At 54.7% G+C, this 22,351-nt stretch overlaps 2 protein-coding genes across 2 annotated transcripts; both read right to left on the minus strand.

Moving 5' to 3' along the window:
* Positions 1-6,312: 6,312 nt before the first annotated feature.
* LRP88_10313 (uncharacterized protein) lies at positions 6,313-6,780 on the minus strand (the record flags this gene model as incomplete). Its single annotated transcript, XM_083246777.1, has 1 exon — positions 6,313-6,780. The coding sequence occupies one exon, from the start codon at positions 6,778-6,780 to the stop codon at positions 6,313-6,315; it is 468 nt and encodes a 155-aa protein (XP_083097890.1).
* A 13,475-nt stretch (positions 6,781-20,255) lies between these two features.
* LRP88_10314 (glutathione-disulfide reductase GLR1) lies at positions 20,256-21,723 on the minus strand (the record flags this gene model as incomplete). The annotated part of the gene is made up of 2 exons (XM_083246778.1): positions 20,256-21,516; positions 21,575-21,723. 2 exons carry the CDS (start codon positions 21,721-21,723, stop codon positions 20,256-20,258), a joined length of 1,410 nt encoding a protein of 469 aa, XP_083097891.1.
* Between the last annotated feature and the right edge of the window lie 628 nt (positions 21,724-22,351).

Here is a 22,351-nt window from a genome sequence, read left to right on the forward strand (position 1 = left end):
GGTCGTTGTTGGCCAATTCGCCTCCCCGATCCCAACGCGTCGTCTTGGGGTGGTTCACGGCCCGTCGTTACTGGCTCTACCGTACGCACCGTACCTTGATGCTCCTGTCAGTGCGCCCCAAGGTTTGCCGCTTGGATGAAGCCTCCCCTCAAGTTTTTCCCTTGAGGGAGTATGAATGCTACGCTGCCAGAGGGGGAAAAGGGAAAGCACAAAGTCAATTTTGTTCATCCTGAAAGCGGATGTGACCCTACCAAGTCGCCTCTCGGGACCTGGACCTGAGAGATTCTCGCTCAGTTCAACTTCGTGAGGGCGTTTTCGTATAAACAGCCCACTCGACTCTCTAGACGCCTCGAGGTGAATGAATCAAGAGACCCCCGCGTTGAAACGCCTCAATTCGCCTCAATGGATAAGATGAGATTCGAGCCATCACAGCAAACGGCAGTTGTTACAGAGCTACTCTCATGGATCTATCGTGGGCCCGGCCCCCTCCCCCGTCTTTATCCGCCGAGCAGAGCCGTCGGCACCGTCCGGCCGGCGGGTAAGTGAAAGTGAAGTGAAGTGAGGTGACAGGGAAAAAGGTCGGCCCTGGCAGAGACATGCTTGCAATTGGATTGGCTACTGCTGGTGTGACCAAGGAGAGACGGCGGCGCTACATTCCTCCTCTGAAAGTGAAGCTGTCTCAGGTGCCCATTTATCCCAGGCCGTCTTGTTGAGTCGAAACGCCCAAGTTCCAGCTAGGACCCATGGAGCTAACAAGCATCTCCTCTGCAGAGCGTATAACTCTGTCGAAATAGCGATGATCCAAAGAGTCTCCATCGCAAAGACGTCCTGCTCCCCGGTTGCTGGCTGGCTTGACTTTGACTTGACTATTTCTGGCGTTCCACAAGTCTCAGAGATAAATAGCGGGACCTACATTGGCACGTCACGACGCATGCGAGACAAAAGAAAAAAAGCAAATAGGCAGGCGTCAAAAGAGTGCGAAAAAGCAAATCCCCATGTTGTTTCCATGCTTTCTTTTTGCTCGATTCGTCTCCCGCCAGGGCCAACATTCCCGTATCTTTCTCGAAGCTCTCCAGTCACAGACACAGCCCAGCCGCCTTTAAGCCAGCCTCATGCACGGCACGGCTTCCCCGGTGGGAAAGCTGTTGAGACAAAGAGCCGTTCAGCTGAAAAAAAAAAAAAAAAAAAAAAAAAAAACAGATGAGGCGAACCTGCAGATAGCTGAACTCTGAACAATCAATGGTTTTCGGCTGCGGTTTTGTTGCCTTTTTTTGGCTTCTCAGTTATGCTCGAGTTTCGTCGCCATATCTGCGGGAGATAGTGACACCCGGCCAAGCAAGCCTCCAAGACAATAGCTATCCTGTGCCGGGATCCCCTAGGAATTGGTGTTTTGCAGTGGTTTTGACGTGCTACGCGATCTATGAGCACAGCAAGCCTCATCATTTTGCAATTGTTCTAGATCACGTAGCACCAAGCGGGCGAGTTGTTGAGTCCATGCTCGTAGACGGGGTCAACAAGCAAGCCCGCATCGTGGACCAACTTGCCGGTGAATACGACCGGCTGGCGGTCGACTTCTACATCCATTGGGTGCAAAAAGTAAACAATACCGTACCGGATAGGGTAAGACGCCTGTGAGAAGACGTGAGTGCGTAAGAGGGCAGTGGATAACCCATTGACACTCGCCCACCAACGCCATCAACATCAACGGCTTGCGTCAATTGGAAGCACATCTGAGGCTGCTGCACCTTGGAAGCCGACTTCTGCATGAATACCAACGTGGGCATGCCCGAGCTAGTGAACGAGGGCGTCATGGGCTGACGTGCCCTTGTCCAGTTCCCAGCTTCACGGATAGTAAAGAGGGGGACCCATACGCATACGCAAGTGTGCCCCCAAGGCGCAGCGCTGCAAAGGCTTCCTGCAGAGGAATTCATGGCTTGCGGTCGCGAACACAATGGAACATGGACTCTGCGTGGTCTGGAGAGACATTGGGCTGGTGAAATGGTTGCACCCCCTCGTCCTCCCACGGAACCAGTCTCAGAGACATTGACTCTTGTTGACTGACAGACAAGAACCGTCGGTCCGCACTTGGACGACGAATTCCCGCACATAGGCGAGCGAGCCGCAATCCTGGGACCTTGCTCGTCACTCCTTTTTTACCCTATATTGACAACCTTCCGAAGTGCAACATGATTGTCGCACCTTGCATTGTGCAACGGCGGCCTTCCTTGCGGCAGTGGAGGGTGTTGTTGCTTAGGTGGTGAGGCAGATTGCTAAGTTGGGAGCGGGCCCTTCATCTCACGAATGCCATTGCCGTTTTGCAAATGCGACAGTGCCAGACGCCGATTCATGACAATTGAACCCCATAGCCGAAATGTGCTCATCCGGTCTGCCTGTCAGAAACGGCAGCATGACATGTCGTCGAGAAAAGATGACGCCTGTACGTGATGTGCGTATGTAAGAGCCGCCACGGCATAGGCATAAGGCATGGAAACTAGGCGAGGATCCCACGTTCTGAAACGACAGTCGATGTGTCAACCCACCAGCCTATCGATTTGACGTCGGCGAGCCATCCAAGTCATGCCAGAGGCATTAAACAAGGCGAGCTCTGGTCGGAAATCTCGTGGCTGTGAAGAAGAACCCCTCCTCCTTCGGCTCGCTTCTAAACCTCGAGAGGCGTCCATTCGGCCTTTGAGCCGCAGCTTGGTTTTGCCTGGATGGATGGATGATCCCACGTGGTGAAACCACACCAGAGACCCGAATTCTCTCCCTCGCAGCATGCAGGGAGCCAGTCTCCGTCTGTCAGGACGCGGGAAGGGATGGGGATGGATGGGAGCAAGGCTTTTTTGGCCCCCAGGGATCCCCGAGGTGTCGTGTGTGCGTGTGTATGTGTGTGCATGTGTTTCGAAAACATCCCGTCAACGTTCGGGGGGAGGAGTCTTTCCCTTGCAGCGAGACCTCTTCCCTGTTCATTCACATCCGTCTTTGTCGAGCGGCATGTGTAAGACGTTGCACAGCATGGAGACATCGCCATCTTCGTCGATGCCACGGGCACCCGAAGCCAAGCGCAGCCAAGCGGCAGAACCAGAAACCGACGACGACATTGGATGAAAACTCTTATCCCGAGCTCATCAATTCAGTGGTGAGACGTTTGATGGAAGTGGCGGGCTGTGCCTGGAATGCAAACCTAACCTGGGGCGAATAGGAAATGGTCTTGCATTTGTTTTTCTGTCAACTCCAATATTACCCTCTCATGACGAGGTCGTATCCGCCCTGAAGAGCCTCAGAGTCAAAAAAGGCACCCGCATTGCAATGAAAGGGGAAAAAAGGCGGAGTGGGGGCTAGTGAGTACAGGCCAGAGATGGCGGTTCCTGGTTGAGACAAATGGAAAAACAAAGAAGGCATAAATTTTTTCAAGTTGTGCAAATGCTGCCGTCGTAGAACCCATGATGCACACATTTGTCCATCATTCAAAGTCTCGACCAAGGAAGGCTTACAAGACACACCCACGCCCTCTCTCATGAAGCGGAGCAGACCGAGGATTTGCTCGCCGACGTCACCCAGCGGTCCCTGCTTTCCATGGATGCTTCTCGCGAGGAAGAGCTTCCGCAACGTCCGGGCCGACCCCCGGCGATCAAGGAAGGTTCCAGGGGCTCCGGGCAGGGTACAGAAGAGAAGGGAACAGCAGACGGCCGGCCACGTAGGCACAGTACCGTAGTATTGACCGACGGAGAAAGAAGCAATGGATCTCTTCATCTCGATCCATGGATCCGTCCCGTCCGTCCAAGATGCTCCGGAGGCAGGCAAGCATGACAATGCCCCCTCCCGCCGAAACAGCCCACATTTACTCCATAATGTTCCAAATGCAAGGTCTCACTGCCGGCGAAGCGAATGAACTGCTCGTCCATCTGCCGAGATGGGAGCAATAAGGGGGAAATAACGGCTCATGGGCGTCGGACGGTGAGTCCAGCTTTGGATAATCGAGGCATGCATGGTAAAGCTCTTTCTCCCGGGTTGTTAGCGCCGAAGCCGTCCATCAACAGGCGACCCGGCGGACCCTGCCGACGATGATGTAGATCTCGGCCGACTCAAGGTGAAGAGGCATGAAACTGGGCGCGCCACAGCCTTGGATAGAGACGCTTCTGCCTTTGTAGGGGCTCCCGGTTCGACGACAGCGTCATCAAAGGGAGCGTCGCTAACAAGCCCTCAATCTCGCTGGATATCCAATCCCATTGCAATGCGTAGCCCGTAAGAGCCAAAGAAAATTTTTCTTAATCGCTGTTTCGGAAGCCGCCCTGGTCAGACAGAACAATTGTCGTTCCCTGGCAGTTTGCAAGTGAGCAAGACAAACAAAGGGCAAGGGAAAAAATTATCCACTATTTTTCTTTCTCCTCCCAGCGTCAAGCCAGCTAGCTAGCCAGCTCAGTCAATCGTCTAGCCAGTAGCTCAGATCATCAATCTCAGTCAGCATCGCCGATTCCGAAGGTAACGATGCGCTGGCAGAACCCCAAGCGAAAAAAAAAAAAATAGCTCCATACCAATACGGCCCGCCTTAGCATGACGTTTCAAACCTTGCAAATCAATGGGATGTGATGGATGGGGGGGCCCATCCAAGGCGGAAACAGGCGAGACGAGCTCCCGAGGGGCTAAAAATCTTGTAAAGGGGGGACCCGAAGTTTGGGGGTGGCCAAAGAGCTAAAATTGTGTGCGAAAGACTTTTTCAGCGTGCTATCGTGAACCAGGGATTGCGCGCCGGCGTCCCCAGTTGGCAGAGTTGTGCTCTGTGCTGTTGAGTGAGAAAAAGAGCCAGGCACACCAGGGGTGCTTATGCATGATAGGTAGCATTGAAACTGTCTCTGGTGAATTGAGTTATCGTCTCACTCCATTTCGGCCGGGTGGCATCATGCCCATCGACGAGCACGTTTCGGGTGCTGGTGCTGGTGTTAGCTGGCCTTCGCAATGGATTCATCATGGCCCCATCCATCGGTGATGCGAAACCAGATGATGGCTCATGTGCGCCGGACATCGGAGACTGAATGACTGACTGTTGCTCTCACACCAATAGAGCTGTTCGCGCCAAAGTCAACCAAGTCTGGGGAACAGAGCTGAGATGGAGCTCTCATGGAGCATGACCCGTCAGGCTTTTGCTAGCGCCCTCGTCGTTTCGCCTCAATCTGGAGACGCCATTGCGAAACTCGCTCCCTCAAAGTTTCTTGTTGGTTGGTTGGCTTAGTCACACTCTCGCCCTCACTCACCCACAAGGCGCTAGGGGTCGATGACTGTTTTGTTTGCTCAGGACCGGACCAGAGTCTTTGACAAATGCTGCCAACCATGTCACCAGCCCCGTGAAAGTGTAAACAGTTGCCGAGTCACTGCAGTTAATCAATCATCCCAGTCCATTGTTTACCGTAGTAAAACTCGGGCAATCCTTGGAGAGACGCCCATCAAGTGCCGGCGACTCTCTGCAAAAGCCCCGAGAAAAGCAATTCTGCCCACTAGCCATCACCACTAACACTGTCCATCAGGAGGGTGACACCGAGAGGAGTTGGGGACGGAGATGGAGAATTGTGGAGAAGACTGGGCTGGCTTCGGCCTCTGCCGCCTGGTACCTCTGCATGGTCTGGTCTGTATGGATCTGTCTGTGAACACAGGGATGGATGGATGGATGGACGCGTGTGTGGAGGGAGAAAAATCCGTTCTTTGGCTATAGTATGCTATGCTATGCTATGCTGTGCAGTCTTCCGCAGTTCCTGTGAATGGCCAGTAACCCCTTGGTCAAAAGTGCAGCAACCCTCCCGATATGACAACCATCGACCGGCTCGTGTGCCTGGTCGGTCCTGTACGCCTGACCCAAAATGTCCCCGTTGTTGCATCCCGGCCGCTCTCTGGCGGGTAGCAGACGCCGTCGTGTCCCAGTATCATGATAACCTCCCGTGGATCCCAAGTGCTCCCATAATCCATGCGATATCAACTCCGCCCTTTATTTGGTACAAGGTGCCCGTCATGGCTCCCGTATCCCGTAAACCCATGGACAATAAAGCCGCCCAGATGATCCCGCCCAAAGCAGGTCGAGATAGAGAATCGTGTTGGGTCGATGTAAAAACAAACTTTTTTTGATGCAGTGCTCCGGTGTAATGCCCTTCTTTGGTACAAACAAATTCTTGAGAGAAGAAAAAAAAAATGCGTGAGGTGTTGTTGTAGTGTTCGTGTGTTTATGCAGTTGTGGTTATTGGAGTGAGTTGCGTGGTCTTGAAATTCAAAAGCAGCGAGGGTCGTTTGAGTGTAGTGTCGTGTATGCGTGATGTGTTGTGTTGTCTAGTATGATCGTCTTCGCTGCATCCGTACTTGCTCGAATGAGACAGCGTACGCTCGGAGCTCTTTCCTCGCCTTGTCAGACAGCTGAGTTGACTCGCCCGTTGTAGAGGTGCTCTGCATGGAGCAGAGGCTGCTGTGGGAGCTTGAGGGGGTGAGGGATCGGACGTTGGCGGTGGACTGCTCGGTGCCGTAGGGCTTGCAGTTTGGTTGGCTCATGTGTCGAGCGCCGTAGGGCTTCGCGTTGGAGAAGTCGTAGGCGGGAGACAGGTAGAAGCCTGAGCTGGAGGTTTTCGACGTCCAAGGGTAGGAAGGAGGAGCGAAGCCAGGTGAGCTGGCTTGCGAGGAGGTTGTCGAGGTCTTCTCGAAGTCGGCCAGTCTGCAAGATTCGGAGCAGTAGGCGTCGGTCGAAGTCTGAACCTGCTTGTCGCAAGCGAGGCAGAAGGAGTGAGACCAGGAGTCGAAGTCCATGGCTTCGGTGTTGTGTGGTGTGTGTGAGTGGTGGATGAGTTGAGGGTGGTGTGCCCAGGAAGATAGCTCGAGACGTAGACGAGTGTCTGGCGTCTCAATTTGTAGTCTTATCTCTTGGTGAAGCCAGCCGATAGAGGGTAGTCAGTCGGATGGGTTCGAGGGGATGAGTCGAAGTCGAGTTGAGTTGGGGGACGAGTCAAGGATTACAAGCGAGTAAGGGTAGATAGAGATGAAGAGTGATGGCAGTGTCAGATCCAGTCAGGCCAGCAGCTCAAATGAAAGAAGTAGAAGCAATTGGAGAGATTGCAGGTGAGAGTCGAGATGGTGATAACGGAGAAGAATGGGAAGAGGTTCGAGGGGGACTCCAACATATGTACTATTCTGCTCTCCCGGGCTGTGCCTGGTGGATGATCACCTCAGTTGCACGACAAAGCCTGGCGCTAGAGGTACATTGCCTAAGAAAATGTGGAGGAGGGTACAGGCACACACCATTGCTCCGCTCAAAGCAGCATAGCTCCTCAGTATCCCCACCCGAATGCCCTGCAGCAGATGCTAGCGCAGGCAGGGATCCAATTGGTGAAGTACGTACCCCCACTCCTCGAGAGAGTGGGCTTCACGCCCTGTCTGACGCCGCCTTCACGCCCCACGCCCTCTGGATGGCTCACTCATGGACGCCCGCCTGGCGTGGGTGGGCGAGCCAGAGGACGAGGAGGGGTGTGTCATGCCGACGCCTGGGTGTCTCGACCTTGATGGGGGAGTGTGCCACGGGCGTGAGAGCAATGACGAGGAGTGCGGGCCTGAAGGTGCAAGACTCCAGCGGAGGAAGAGCTCTGCTGTCGCTATCGCAGCCCAGTATTAGCAGCACAACACAGCGTCCCAGCATCCAATGCACAACCATCTCTCGCCCATCCAGAGACAAGCCTGACAAAGGACCCAAGACATTCAGACACCAGACACTGGCGTGTGATTTTCTTGGAGACATGGCTGGCTGGCCGTGCCCTGTCTGTCCTGCCTAGCCGAGCTGAGGCTACGGATACTACGAGATTGCAATGAGTGCAGAAAATTTTTCCCATCTTTTGCTCTGTGCTCAGTCCACATCCACGACAGCTATCGCCCATGTTGAGCTTCGATGAGGTGACTCAGGCGGGTGCGAACGGGACTTGAGGGTCCCGCCGCGAGGGCATCAGCCGAGATTCTTGGCTGGGGCCTGGGCTGATTGAGCACCACAGCGACATCGGTGGGATGATATTTCGCCTCCTCGCCGTGCAATTCTGCACGGTTCTGCCCGCTGGCCGCCGGAGTGCCCAGTGTCCCCCCGCTGCCCAGAGCTTGCTCTGCTCCAGAGTGGTGTCCAAGCTGCCTCCGTCAACCCCGTGCCTCCGCTCTCCGTGGTGTGAGGCCGGCTCGCCGATGGCCTGCTTTCTCCGTGTCCCATCGCAAACTCTGGTCCCTCATGGGATTCTCTTGCCGGCATTCTACTCTGCCGTTTGACCCAGTGACCACACTGCTGACTGGTCAATGGGTGTCGTCGACCTAGGGTTGGGTTTCTGGACCTGGGGGAGGGGGTTGCCGGCGAACAGCGACAGTAACGCACGCCCTGGGTCGATTTCTCTCATATTCTGCTCGTCTCTCTGTTGTGAGAGTTATTGCTGCTGCAGCGTTGCCCAAGCTCTCCTGGCTGTCTGCCTTCTTCACTGTGCCTCTCGCCTTGCCCATTCGCCAGGCGCTTCTCGCCTCTGTCTTCAGTGCGGCCCAAGGCCAGCCCAGGAATGGACAATGGAAGGCGTCTGCCGCTGATGACTGGTCGCTGGAGGGGAGTCTGGGAGAGCAGCACAGCAGAGCTGCGGCCGCAGGAAGCCCGCATTAGGATTAGCTGGAAGAGTCTAGTACCTTCCGGGCATGGTCGCTACTCCTCTCCTTCCCACACCCCTCTCCACCTTTTTGGCCTCTGCTGCTTCAGTTGCTTCTCCACCTGGAGCACGCAAAATCCACTTCGACTGTCAACGTGCTGGCCGTCCGCTGCTCTCAGTTCCAGGCCAAGATACCTTTGTCACTGTCAGCGACTTACAAGATGATTGTGAATATCATGTGCTGTTATCGCCCCAGATCACCCTTCAGCATCCTCATCTCGTCTTGTAACTGACACGAAGAGTTTTCCAACACGTCGAGCACTTGCTGCATGGAACAGACGAGCCAAGGCAATACGAGAGAGAACCCGTTCAGGCACGGCATATTTGCTCATCTATTCTGCTTGAGCCATGGGTTCCTCGCTCAATGCGGCAATCCCATTCCTGTCTCGACCGGGTCCATGGCCAGACGCAGACATGACGCTGGAGTTCCCCTGCCGCTCTGCTGCCGTGTCGTTGACCATCAACCTCCTCTCAAGCAGACGCGCAATCGACTTGTGAGACGCTCGAAGCGCTCGACGTTGCAGTGACGCCATCATTCGCAAATACGTCTCCGAATTGCATGTCCTGTCTACAAAGACTCCGTCCGGGGTTCTAGGTGGACCTCCCCAGAAGGGTATTCCGAAAGAGAACAAGATCAAACCGCCTAGTAGACGCAGTACCACCCTCTTGTCGGCCACTCTGAAGGCTTCTCCTGTCCTGCGCTAGGTGCATCACACCATTGGTCACTGTCTTGCACCTTAAACCTACCAAGCCAATGCCCTCCCAGCAGCCTTCCCACAAAGGTCTTCTGCTCGCCAGCCACAATACCTTTGGGAGGCGACCGTTGCACGTCGAGACAACCAGGCCGGCGAGGGTCAACCACCAGGGTTGTATCAACCACCATCCTCGCCACCAGATATGGGTTGACAACCTAAGCGGGATCAGCAATGGGAGATCAAGCAGGGAAAAAAAATTTCAGGGACTGGACCCTGAATTTTTCTGCGGAAATTTGCGAGGCAAGGGAAAAAACTCTATCTAATCGCCACAATCTGCCGCGAACCGTCCCCTCGAGTTGACACGACGGGATGTTTAACGTCTACTACCCATGTTTAGGTTGTCAGGCGGATGGTGTGAAGTTTTTGCAAGCTTGCAGTGGACGAGTTACGAGTGCTGATAACTCATGGACTCATTTGAGCCCAAGATGTGGCAGAGACGTATCAAGCTGAGACGCGACTACGATGTACGCCCTACAGCTATCAGAGAGACCAACCGCCAGGCACTCGGCTCTTGCATCTGTATGTCTATCACCTGCTGCACCGCGCCCTTCTTGTGCTCAAGAGCGTGTGAACAACCCAGTCTGTCACCTTGCTCTTGTGTCAGTTTGACTATCAATAGTCTCAAGGCCCTCGGCGCTACGATATGACCAGTCTGTGCATCCTACCCCAGGTTCGCCAGGATTGCGTGGTCGAGAGGAGATTGACAGTGATCCTCTATCATGATCACCAGCTAACAAGCACGCAGAGCCATGTGGTGCTTGCTTCCATGGTCGTCGCCAAGTTGGCCATTCCATTTTCGATATTTCCTGCTTCTGGAGGCGGGGATGACAAGGGGCCGGCAGCGAATCATGGTTGTTCTAGCTGTCTACCCCATCCAACCGTGTCCCGTCTTGATACAGCCACCTGACCACATATTCCAACCTCCTCCGCAGAACAACCTGGGACGCTGTAGGAGACCCTTTTCGGTCCTCCTAATTGTATCTCTAACGTTAGCTTGTCGACAGGCGGGTATGGGAATAAGGTGCCTGCCGGGGCGTATCTTTGCTGCGCCGTTTCTACCCCAGGAACAAGAGGAGGCGTCAATCAAGTCAATATGATGCATCACGCTACAGCACCTTTGACGGGCAGGCGTCTTTTTCCCCCGGATTCATGTGGAGCTTGCGGGCCTCGAGGCTCAAGGTGGCAGAAACACAAGGACCGTCTCTCGACTTGACATGTCGCTCGTCGAGGCCATTGTTGTAACTGGATGCGACTCAGAGTCATGCTCTCCAGGGTGACAGTCCACGAGTAACACCATTCGACGCTTGAGCACGACGTGTAAGATCCATGACAGTGCCGTGCCGCCGAGCATATCAAGACAAGACAATACTGTAAGACGCCATCTGGAACGCAACTCACGCAGCATATGGTCTTACAGTTGCAGCGAGGCGTATCGAGAAGAGGGGCAGCCGGTTCAATTGTCAACCGGCAGACAATGGGCTGCTCTGATTCGCCAATCATGTGGTTGTCGCCGGCTTTGGCGGCTGTTACAACGGGTTTCATCTGGGCCGTTCTCGACGTCAAAACGTGGGAGAACAGATTCCTATCCGGAGGCACTGCCGCATCTCCCATGGTTCTTCAGCGAATGGTTGGCTGCCCGCGTTGATGAGGGGTCGATTCGATTATCAACAATCATGACAGACTGGGTGCAGCAACAGGAGACGTACTCGAGTCTCGCTCACCCACGGCATTACACCACAACGCTGATCCTACAATGTGTCCTCGACGCCCTGGTGATCCCAATGTGATGATGGGAACTAAACAATTGATCGTCCACTGTATGTCAAACCTAAAGCCGAGACGCCGTTGACATGAAGCTAACACGCAATGGCCGAGGTGCCCTTGTGCTACTATAGATTGCGCCCCCCACTCGATCAATTCGTTTAATGGATGACCCCCAAATGTGTTGCAACATCAACGCCCGCAGCAGCTCCAGCGAAGATACGACGGATAACGCTACCCAGGAGATAACTCGGGCGGCCGATGGACAAGACAATATTCCCCCACGGTTCGCAGTCAGCTCAGCAGGCTTGCCAGATTTGTCCATCGTCAGCCGTCAATAGCACAGCGCCTTGTCGGACAAGGCGACGAAAGAGGAAGTGGTGCCATGGGAGCTGGCAGCTGTTTGGTCCACGATCCGGTACCAGCCGCCGTGACGTGAACTCTATTCCAGTGGGCTTGAGCCTAGAACGGTGGGCTTGTCTGAATTGAGACTGCGATTCTGACCGGTGTGCTGGGCGCAAACCGCTTACACCGAGCAGTCTCTTCTTTGACGAGCCCTTGCTGCTCTTGTTGGCTGGATCTGGACAATGGCATCAAAAGCCACAGCAAAGATTAGAACGCCATGCAGGGGGCCGAGGCTCGATGCACTGGCCACGCGGGAACCAGGGAGCTCCCTCGTCGGCTAGCCCTAGGACATGAACCCTCGAGGGTTTCATTCCTTTCTTGTCATTCAGGAGTTCGTTCGTTTGCGTCCTTGTTCGCAGAGCAGCGGGGACTGTTGGCAGATTTTGCTACGGGAATAACATGTCGGTATGAACCACGGGCAAGTGCCCTGTCAATCTCTCATCGCGGCCGACAATCATGTCGACTGCATCATCCGTGCGTGTAAGCGAGCAGCTGCAGCTAGGGATGAACCAAGATGAGCGAGCTCGCCTCACCAGCTGGCATTCAGCAGCTCAATTCGCCCAAGCCGGCAGGTGAATTATCCCAAACGAGATGAAGACGCAAGCCGTCAGAGCAGATTTTTTCCTTGTTGGGTGCCGTGGCGCCTCAACCATGGATGCCAAAGCGAAGGTTGTTCAGCTACAGACTGCTCGTATTTTTCAGAATTTTCTCTGCAAGCCAACCGGCTTGTCCGATGAAGCAGGCACCTGAAGAGTCACATTGGACACTCACTCACCAACATGGACACTATGTTAGGTGCATCACCTGGAACAGGACGAACCATCGCCGCCAGGGGTGTTCAAGCTGCCGCAGGACAGGACATGGCCTGGGATGCGGGGCCCAATCTGGTGGGCTGTGACTTGAGTGAGAAACACTGGTGGTCTGGTGGACTCTTGATGGTGGGCTTATCGATCACCTCACCCTCCAGCCAACCCGGCCAAGCCATCTAGGAGGGGGCTCGTGGACTTGGACCAAGCCCCTATTCGTGACGATGCCCGTGCGGCCGCCCAGTGGCGGCTCTGAGGTGAAGATGAGCAATGGCCCAGACAGGCCTCAAGGAACGCCATACAGGGACTCGCGAACTGTCCGAGACGCTAGGCACTGACAGAGTAAGACTGCCATATTTAGTCGCGGTGATGACGGCGCTCAGGCGCCGAAGCCGCAAAAGAAATATGGCGATGGAAAAATGCCGATGAAAAAGAAAGGAGCGGCAGATCGTGTTGGATGACGCCGGCATCGTGATAGTCAGTGCTCATCACATCAACCGCAGATGGAGACAGAGACTAGTAGTCAAGGTCGGACGTTAGTGCCAACAAGATTACTATTCGCAACGTCTCAACAAGGCAAAAGATGGTCTCTATCCCCGAGATATGTCGGCTTACAGCGGTTGGAGGCGCCTGTATGAGAGAGTGAGCGCAGTGCAGGTGTACTTTGTACCTTGCAGCAGTGAGCGGGCGAACCATCCATGAGGCTGGGATGCTCATGCAGGTCAACTTCAGGTCGAGGGTTGCCAAAGAGGGAACCAACCCAGCCAGCCGCCGTCAGGAATAGGCTGACAGTCTGACTGAAGAAGAAGAAAGCATGGCACAGCATGTTCACTAGAGATGTGATGGTGTGGTGGCCTTGATGCTGACCTCTGCCCTGTGGCAAGGTGAGCAACTTCATTCGTCGGGCAACCACCATGATCTGACAGGTTGAGATTGAGAGAGCAAAATTTTCGTTTCTTTTTTCACAACCGCCCTCTCTCAGTGGTGGCCGCTAAAGAAATCCTCCGTGATGGTGGCCTTGCCTTGCCTTGCCAGACCTTGCTCAGCGGCTCCACCATCCAAACATCTGATCCTTGGACATTATCGACGGTGCCAAGAGATATCCCCAGAGTGTTCCTTGACTGGTTAATGGTCTTGGGGCATCAGGCTCGTTGGACAAGAGGTCCTTGACAGGAATAGCTCGGCTGCCAAGTTGGGCATGATCGACAATAGCCTATTGGTCTATTCCGTCTCAGGTTAGAGGCAGCCCAATCTAACGACACGCCCTCTGCATGGCGCCTTATGGAGACCTTTTCCACTCGCCGACTTCCCCGTCAAGCCTGTCTGCAGCTCTTGTTTCTTTTTCTCATTCATTGTTAGCTGGAGAGAGGCTTGTCCCAAAGTGTAAAGGCGCCGTCAAAAGCCAAGCTTGATTTCGAGCGAATCGGCCGACTGCGGTGCCAGTGACGACATTTTTTTTTCTTTGTCGTCGGCAGTGTTGCCAGTGGAGAAGTCAAGCGACCAGGTGGATTCCAGGTGGATGAGTAAGGGCTTGAGGCTCAGCCCTCGTGAGGTGATACCATCGTGAGATTGGGTTGTGCAATGAGATGGAACTCGCCTCGAGTGGGGACATTCAGGCACGAGCTTGCACCATCGTGACGATTGATGGAGATATTGGTCATTGGGTTGGGGCTGAAAATTTGATGCTAGAGTTTCCTTGATATCGCCATCTCTTGTGGTCATGGCCCAATGGTTGACACAGGGGCATCGCCATGAGAGGGTCATCAGATCAGGTTCGAGAGGGTCACGACAATTGGTTATGGGTCTGCAAGACGAGACTTGACTATGTCTGCGATTGATTGACAGACTACCTGTTTGGATTGACGATGGCATGGGCACGTTTCGAGAGCTGGTGCGTGCCGTTTCGTGCCTTGCATCCCTGACAGCGTCACGGACACGGACAGACAGTCTCGAGCGAGTCTAGGAGTGTCTGACTTCTCTGACGCAGCGCATGCATCTCTCACTAGCAGCAAGCAGCGCAGCAGCAGCCGCGTCGCCCCGAGCAAGCCGCTCATGGCTCCCGCCAAGGGCGTGTGCATGGGCTATTGATTGGTTCACAGGCCGCTTGAAGTGCCGTGTCGTACGAGGATTGGTCGCAAAGACACGAACGACGACACGACCGACGGACGAGCCACGTTTGATGAGCAAAAAGAATTTTCATCGAGCTTCTTTTCTTGGTTTCCGTTCCCGGTTTTCTGGTAGTCAGGCACTGCTGCTAGCTTCTTGACACTTCCTCGTGGTTCCGGCTGACTCTGACACCGAGCCTGAGTCTGACTGCTGACGGGGGCTGGGCGGTTGAGTCACGAGAATAATCCAGAAGGTCTCAGAGTTCAGCCTCGAAGGGGGTTCCCAAGGCCAGACAGAGAGACAGACAAGACAGCATCCAACGGCTGCCTCACGGCAGGCATGCAAAAAAAACCTACGCCAGCCAACCAACCAGCCAGTCATGTTCATCCGGTGTTTGGTAGTCTGGTGTGTTTTATGACCGTCACATTCCTAATTGACTGATAACGGTGGCCAAGCTGACAGAGACGGGCGACAAGACCAACCCCTGAGCCGCACGATAGAGTAGCATCGGGAGGCAGCATCTCGCTTCAGCGGCAGGCAAGCATGCAATCAAGCAAGGCAGAGGCAGAGGCAGACGACGGCAAGGCAAGGCAAGGCAGGCGACCGGGCGGGCAAACCAACCAACCCCAACATCATGGTCCAGCATCATGAGCATCAGCATCAGCCCCCTTGTTCCGAATGCGACAGCTTGGGTCGTGCTGCAGTGAGCCGCTTAACCCTGACCTTGCGGGTTGGATCTGAGCTGATCTACGCCTCTGGAATAAGCGAAATGTGTTGGTCAATTGGATGCTTCAAGGACAAGACAATGGCCTTCTCCAACTTGACTTGGACAACACGACGACCGGGTTCTATCCACCCCTTGCTTTGGCTCTTCGACGCTGACACGTTTTTCAAAGACATTGAAAGCAGGGACCACATGGCGTCCCTGGTATTCAGCAACGGTTTTTTTTTTTTTTTTTTTTTTTTTTTTTTTTCCTTTGCCTCCTTATCAAAATTTTGTCCCTGTCCTTTCGCCTCGCTGGCCTGTTTTGTCCTGGCGCAGCGTTGCATCGTGCCATTTCCCACCCGCGGAGGACGGCTGTCTTGCTTAGGCGATCTGACAAGTCACAAAAGGATGGGCTTCCCCCGCATTCTCTGCGGCAGGCTGGGGACAGGCTGGGGCACTCTGCCAAAGTGCTCACCTCTGGTCAGCGAGAGAGCCACTGAGGACATGCTGCAGAGTGCATATTGGGGGACCGGAAGTCCTTTCAGGGCCCCCATCCCTTCGTGCCACGCTACGTCCTGATTACTGCAGGTTCTGCCGCAGCCAGCAAGGACGGGAGCCTCTTAGCGGTGCCTAGTGGTGATATGGTTCTGCCAGCTAAACCTTTCTCCTTCAAGTGAAGGCGGGGATTATGGATGCTGAGCTCAGGTTTTGACAAACAAGAATTCGTTTTCAACAAAATGTGCGTGCTGCCGCCCACAGGCACAGTTGCCCGGCCGTAATATCCTGACGAGCGGCAAAGATGGGTCATTAGGCTCTCGATAGTCGAGCTGCTATGTCTGTGCGGAGGCCAAGGACCAGGGGAACTGCAATTGTTTGCTGCAGCTGCACGCTTCTGGGTCAAGAAGAGCTTGCCTTACCGTCGTGGCTTGCGAGGATTTAGGGGGGCGTCACTGATCCATCAATACCTTGCCGCTGCCATCATGATCGCTTGCGCTCCTGGCCGGGAATGGAGGCAAAGACAGGACACCATCATGACCGTCAGGGATCTCGACACTGTCTGGCACTTTAATCGGGATGTGTGTGGACTATCGAGGATGGCTTCGGCCTCGCTACGAGCCTTCGACGGGGGTTCAGCTCGAGATGGTGGCTCTGGCTCATGCCGGGTGATGGCGGCTCAAAGACGGCATGCACAGCGCAGCAACAGGCAGGACAAGGCAGGGCAGGACTTGGTCCATGCTCTGGATGTTGCTGCAACCGTCTCCAAGTTGAGGGCGTCTCGACGAGTAATCGAGACTGGTTGTGTTGCACAAGAGGAGCCCTTGGAGGAGTAGCCATCCCTCCACCCTCCCGCGGGGGAGACGTGTATGCATGGCGAGACCAAGACAAACAGAAACGGGCGAATAATTTCAAGGGGCTGGCAGTAGTACACTGGCATTGAGTTGCTGTTGCATCGCAGGCGTCCAATTTCTCCGTCCAAGAGATGAGAGGTCCTATTCTTGGGCTGTCTCTCGGGTCTGTCCCGTCCCGTCTCGGCCTTTGGATTCAGCCCATTGCAACGCCAGCGACTGTCCAGTTGAAGCAAGTCCATCATCTCCCCCTCTTCCCCTCGCCTGTCTCCCATCCCATGTCTCTTCTGTCTCGCCACGCCCTTGTCTGGTTTTGATGGTGCGCTTCAATTTCATAACATGAGCCAATCATGGCCGTCGACCCCGGACTGCGCCTCCAAGTGGAACCCAATATTCAACGTTCGACGGTTGGGGAAATGGGAAGTCGTCTGTTGCTCCTCTCCTCTGTCGTGCAGATGCCTCTTTTGCTGGAGCAAGGGGGCTTGTCCAACGTGCCATTCTTGGTCATGGAATTCACGTCACTCTTTACAGGTCGCATCGCTTGCTCTCGGTCCCCCTGTATTGTCTGTCACTGTATCCGTACGCGCTCATCAGCTCTGTACGGGCTTCCCGGGGCTGCTGGCTCTCTGTCAACCTCCGTTGAAGAAGACGGGGCTTTGTGCGGGCCCCCGTCTTCCCCGGATTTCTCCATTTCGGCGCGGTGGCATTTTCCTTCCCGTCGGCCGCTTGGCACGAAACAAATGTCCCCGTGTTAGCGGCTACGCCGTGTCCTCGCGCCGTTGCGTAGGTTCTTCTGTCTTTGTTTGTTTGTTTGTTTGCTTGCTTGCTTGCTTGCTTGGCTCAGGGGGCGTACCTCATCACGAACAAAGGGTCCTCGGCGCGATTCCAGGTCCGCTGCTTCGGATTCCGCCTGGTCCGCATCCCATCGTCGGGGGCGCCTATCCTGCGCTGTGCCGTCACTAACAAGTCGTCGGCTTGGGAAGGGCGCTGCAAGCCACCAACAGCTGGACAAAGAGATGGCCCTTTTGGTTGATTTACAGCGGGACGGACGGCTGTGGAGGATCCGACTGCCTGGGCCTTGGGGAAGCAAGCGCACAGCATCTGTGACGACATGTTGGCTCTGATGCAGTGCCATGCCATGCGGTTATCCCATTCCAAGCTCCTCGTCGCTGCGCTGTGCTGCGCTGCAGGACGGGTATTACCCTCATGCTGCCTGCTTGCGCTGCGCTGCGCCCATCCCGAAAAGGGCCATCCGTGCCATCTCTCTATCTCTCTCTCGAGTCTGGAATCTCAAAGGCCCTCGAGTCTCGGGGGGTGGACGGTCACACCACCTCTCCCGTGACCAACTTCAGACCTTGGATGTGCCAACCTCTGCCACGCCAGCTTATCTCTTAGCGCTCTTTCGTGATTACGACTACGGTTAGTGGTGAATACCCCTCTTCAGATCGACCTTTGGAGTTTGAGAGAGATTTCCGTGGAACATGTCGAGGAAGAGAAATGCGGAGGTGGCGTCTTGGTTCACGCGCGTGGCTAATGTCTCGGCGAAATGGGCACGCGCCGCGCCATGTGACCTCTCCTCTTTGCAGTAAAGGGTGGGATTGGCTTCTCTGCTGCTGCAGGAACTCGTGAGACCCTTGGAAGAATGGGAAAGGAGGGGTTTTGCCTCTCAGCCTATGATGTAGCCGTCGATGACATGCCTTGACAAGGGCGCCGCTGGCCTTTTTCCTGTCTAGAGCTGACGGCGAGAGGGTGTGGTGATGCTCACGAGACCTTGGTGATGACCTCCTCTTGAGATTGCGAATCCTCAAGGGGTGGGGGGGGGCATTTTGGAGAGTTGGGTTTTGTCTAGGGTAGGATTTACGGAGGGATTGCTCCATTCTCTTTGATGGTCGAGTCAGATGGGTTGCTTCCCCCTCGTTGCAGTGATTCAGGAGAAATGGAGACGGGTGATTACTGGTAGGGATGGTGCAATATTGCCCTCTGCTATACCGTGGTTGAACCAGGAACTGGGTTGTTAAGATGCCGGTGATATTGACCAAGTTCGATCAACTATAGATAAACTTGATTTAACATCCCTGGTCTGGAACTACAACCTTACGATGATCGTCTTGAATACTCCGATGCGTTATTACCACAGCACGGACACAACCGCTCTTCGAGATGAATCCAGCAGGTTGCTCCAGAGTATCATTCTGGGTGCCATCGAGACCCAGATACAACCCCTATCGTTACTGCATGACCTACGGAGTCCTCTGAATGGCCTCGGCATACGGCACGGTGAGAGGACGGTGAGCATATAGTAATCTCAAGGTCCATGGTTTAAAGTCTTACTCGAGGGTATGTCCGAGATAACGGCGGGCCCCCTGTCCTCTTGATACTTGGAGCATTTCAAATCATGCCCATGAACTCATGACTTGATGTCTCGAATCGAATCCCGGGGCACTCGGATGTGGACTTTTGTTGTAGCTAGGACGTTCTCCATGCTTCGGAGCTCCGTAAGCCGCATGAACTACTCTGTCCCCAGCCTCTCTCTGCGGCTATGTCGGAGGTCTCTCGTCACTCGACATGAGATCTCAGGGATGAGTCTTTCAGGATCATTGACACCCCCCCCCCCGTGCCACTGCTGAATAATGTCTGTGTTTCTGATACGAGACAAGGATCTTTCAAGTTCAACGTGACGATGGTGATTTGTGGTCAACGACCTGGCCAAGATGAGCAAGCCGACCTCACGTTGATACGAGAGGGGAAATCAAGAGAGGACTCGGCGAGAAGCAAGCTCATGACCAAGGACTTGGGAGGTACTGAATGAAGAGTTGTACTGACTAAATCGTGACCCCTTGCCCTGACCATACATCAACGAGCCTGCATGGACTCTTGCTACATGAACCATATCACGTTTCCCATCCCATTAGCAAAGGCAAAACACTTGGTCATCCTCCACCAAGATAGTATCCCAAGACTTGCACAACGCCGCGTGCCTGGCCAGATCCGGGCAAGAACACAGAAGACTCCACGTCTGTGTTACGCTGCCAACATCCAAAACCGGCATCCCAAGCAGCATGACTACACACTTTTCAACATACGCCCCCTAATGTAAGGACGCGGCATCGACCCGAGACTTGCATCTCGGCACCGATGGAGCGTACCTGTCTTCCCCCGTTAGCTGCACGCTTCCGCACCGGTACGGATAGCCGCATCACACCGGAGCGGGCGGGTGCAGGTTCTTGGAGAGCTTGGGGACAGGGAACTGAGTAATGTGATCTCGTGAGGACTGCTGTCGTGGTGCAAGATGCCATATGGCGGTGACAAAAGTTTACCAGGAAGGGCATGGTAGTAGGTATACGAGTGCGAGGGAGCAACTGGGCAGTATCAGACAGCAAGCAGAAAGGGGGAGTTTGTCAACATGGGCAGGGCAAGAAGTCTTGACCCGAATGTGACCGAGCCAGAGAATTGTCCTCTGAGATCAATGACGAGAGCTAGAGTTCAAAAGACATGATATTACGGACTAATGTCGAGATGGCACGGCATATACTGCAGGTGAAAAGGGGGAAACTGAAAGGAAGTATATCACTCGACTGATGAACGACCGACGCTTAATGTTCTTTAACCATTATTAACTCCTTCTATCTGAAATCTCTTTATCAACATTTAGTTCTTCTTTCTTCTCTATTCCCATTCATTTATTTCAACGTCACCAACTCCTCGGCGCTGGTAGGATGGATAGCAACGCAGCTGTCAAAGTCGGCCTTGGTGGCGCCCATCTTGACGGCGACGCCAAAGCCTTGGAGCATCTCGCCGCTGCCAATGCCCATGATGTGAAGGCCGACAACCCTCTCCTCGGGGCCCGTCACGATGAGCTTGTAGTTGGTGGGGCCCTTCTGCTCGGGCTCCATCATGGCGTAGTACATGGCCGTGAAGCCCGTCTTGTACACCTTGATGTTGTCCTTGCCATACTTTTCGATGGCCTGGGGTTCTGTCAGGCCGATGCTGCCGACCTCGGGGTGCGCGAAGACCACCGAGGGCACGTTCTTGTAGTCGAGCTTGAGGTTGGCAAACTCAGGGGGGCCGAAGAGGCGATGGGCGAGACGGCGGCCGGCGGCGATGGCCACAGGAGTCAGCTCGACCTCGCCGGTAACATCGCCGAGGGCATAGATGTTGTCGACAGCGGTGTTTTGGTACTCGTCGACGAGGATGTGTCCCTTCTCGCCAAGCTTGACGCCAGCCTCCTCCAGACCGATGCCGCGAGTCTCAGGGGTGCGACCAATAGCCCAGATAAGGTGGTCGACGTCGCTGAGGACAGTTTCGTTGCCCTCGTCGTCCTTGTAGGTGACAGTGAGCTTGCCATTGGCGTCCTTCTCAACCTTGGTGGCCTGCGAACGCCTGTGCAGCTTCACGCCGAGCCTCTCGTACTCGTTGGTGACAGACTCCTGGATCATGGGGTCGAAGCTTCGGAGGAAGGTGTTGTAGCGGATGAAAAGGTGAGTCTCGGTGCCGAGGGCGTTGAACATGCCAGCGAACTCGACGGCGATGTAACCAGCACCGACGATGGCGACCTTCTTGGGTTGAGTGGCAATCTCGAAGAAGCCGTCACTGTTGATACCGTGCTCGGCGCCGGGAATGCTAGGAGGAGGAGTGGGCTTGCCGCCAACAGCGACGAGGATCTTCTTGGCGTTGATGAGAACCTTGGAGTTGTCGTCGAGGGTGACCTCGGCCTGGTTTTTGGAAACGAGGCGAGCCCATCCGTGCACGTAGTCGACCTTGTCGTTGTTGAGGTTTCGCTCGTAGATGCCATTGAGACGCTTGACGTAGGCATCGCGCTTGGTCTTGAATGTGGACCAATCGAAGGGGGCCGTCTCCTCGACGGAGAAGCCGTAGGACTTGGAGTCGTGGATGGCCTCGGCGAGGGCGGCGGCGTTGTAAGTCACCTTTTTGGGTACGCATCTAGAAGGGGAGGAATCGTCAGCAGCTGATCCCTTGCACATATGTCCAAAGAACTCACCCAACGTTGACACAGGTTCCACCGAGTCGCTTGCTCTCGACAATGGTGGCCTTGATGCCAAACTTGTTGCTGGCCATGCGCGCAGAGGCCAGGCCTCCGCTGCCGCCGCCAATGACGAGGTAGTCGGTCTCCTTGGTGATGGGAGCCATGGTGCGCGCAGATGCGGACAGATGTCGGGCGAGTGAAGCTATTCGCAGCGGGGTCGTTCTCGAGGACGAAGACAGGGTCGATGAGCGCAGGGAGTGGGCGAGAGCTTGCATGGACAAAGGCCGCCTCGTGGGTTCAACCTTAAGGTATAAAAGAAGGAGGAAGGGGAGGGGGATGACGTCTTTTAAGGGCCGAGTGTTGATGATGAGAGCAGCTACCTATTTCCTCCGTCTGCGGCGATAGCAATGGCGGGGGTCTAGGAGGGCGGGACGGAAGCAGATTGGTAGGGTCGGATGGGAGGTAGGGATCGGGGTGATTGGGTAAGCAATTGGTATGGCGAGATGGCTGGCAGATGGACAGACAGGATTGGTGAGCTGGAGCTGGAGCTGCAGGGCAAAGGCAATCGATTGATGCTCCTGGAACGATTTGAAATCCACCCCGGCGATGGAGGTTTTTTCGGTCCTGCCCCTCCGTTAGTGGGCGGTTCGGCGACCAACGTAAGAGGCCCGGGTCCTGTGCTGAGGAATATTATATTGACGTGAGTGAAATCATGATTTTCTGGTGTAATTACTCAATTCCAAATCTCGTCTTTGACCCATGTTTTATCTCGTGTCCTGCGGTGGCTTATAC

Source organism: Fusarium phalaenopsidis (assembly GCF_050370095.1).
Source record: "Fusarium phalaenopsidis strain FUZ10S chromosome Unknown contig_32304, whole genome shotgun sequence".
NCBI lineage: Eukaryota > Fungi > Ascomycota > Sordariomycetes > Hypocreales > Nectriaceae > Fusarium > Fusarium phalaenopsidis.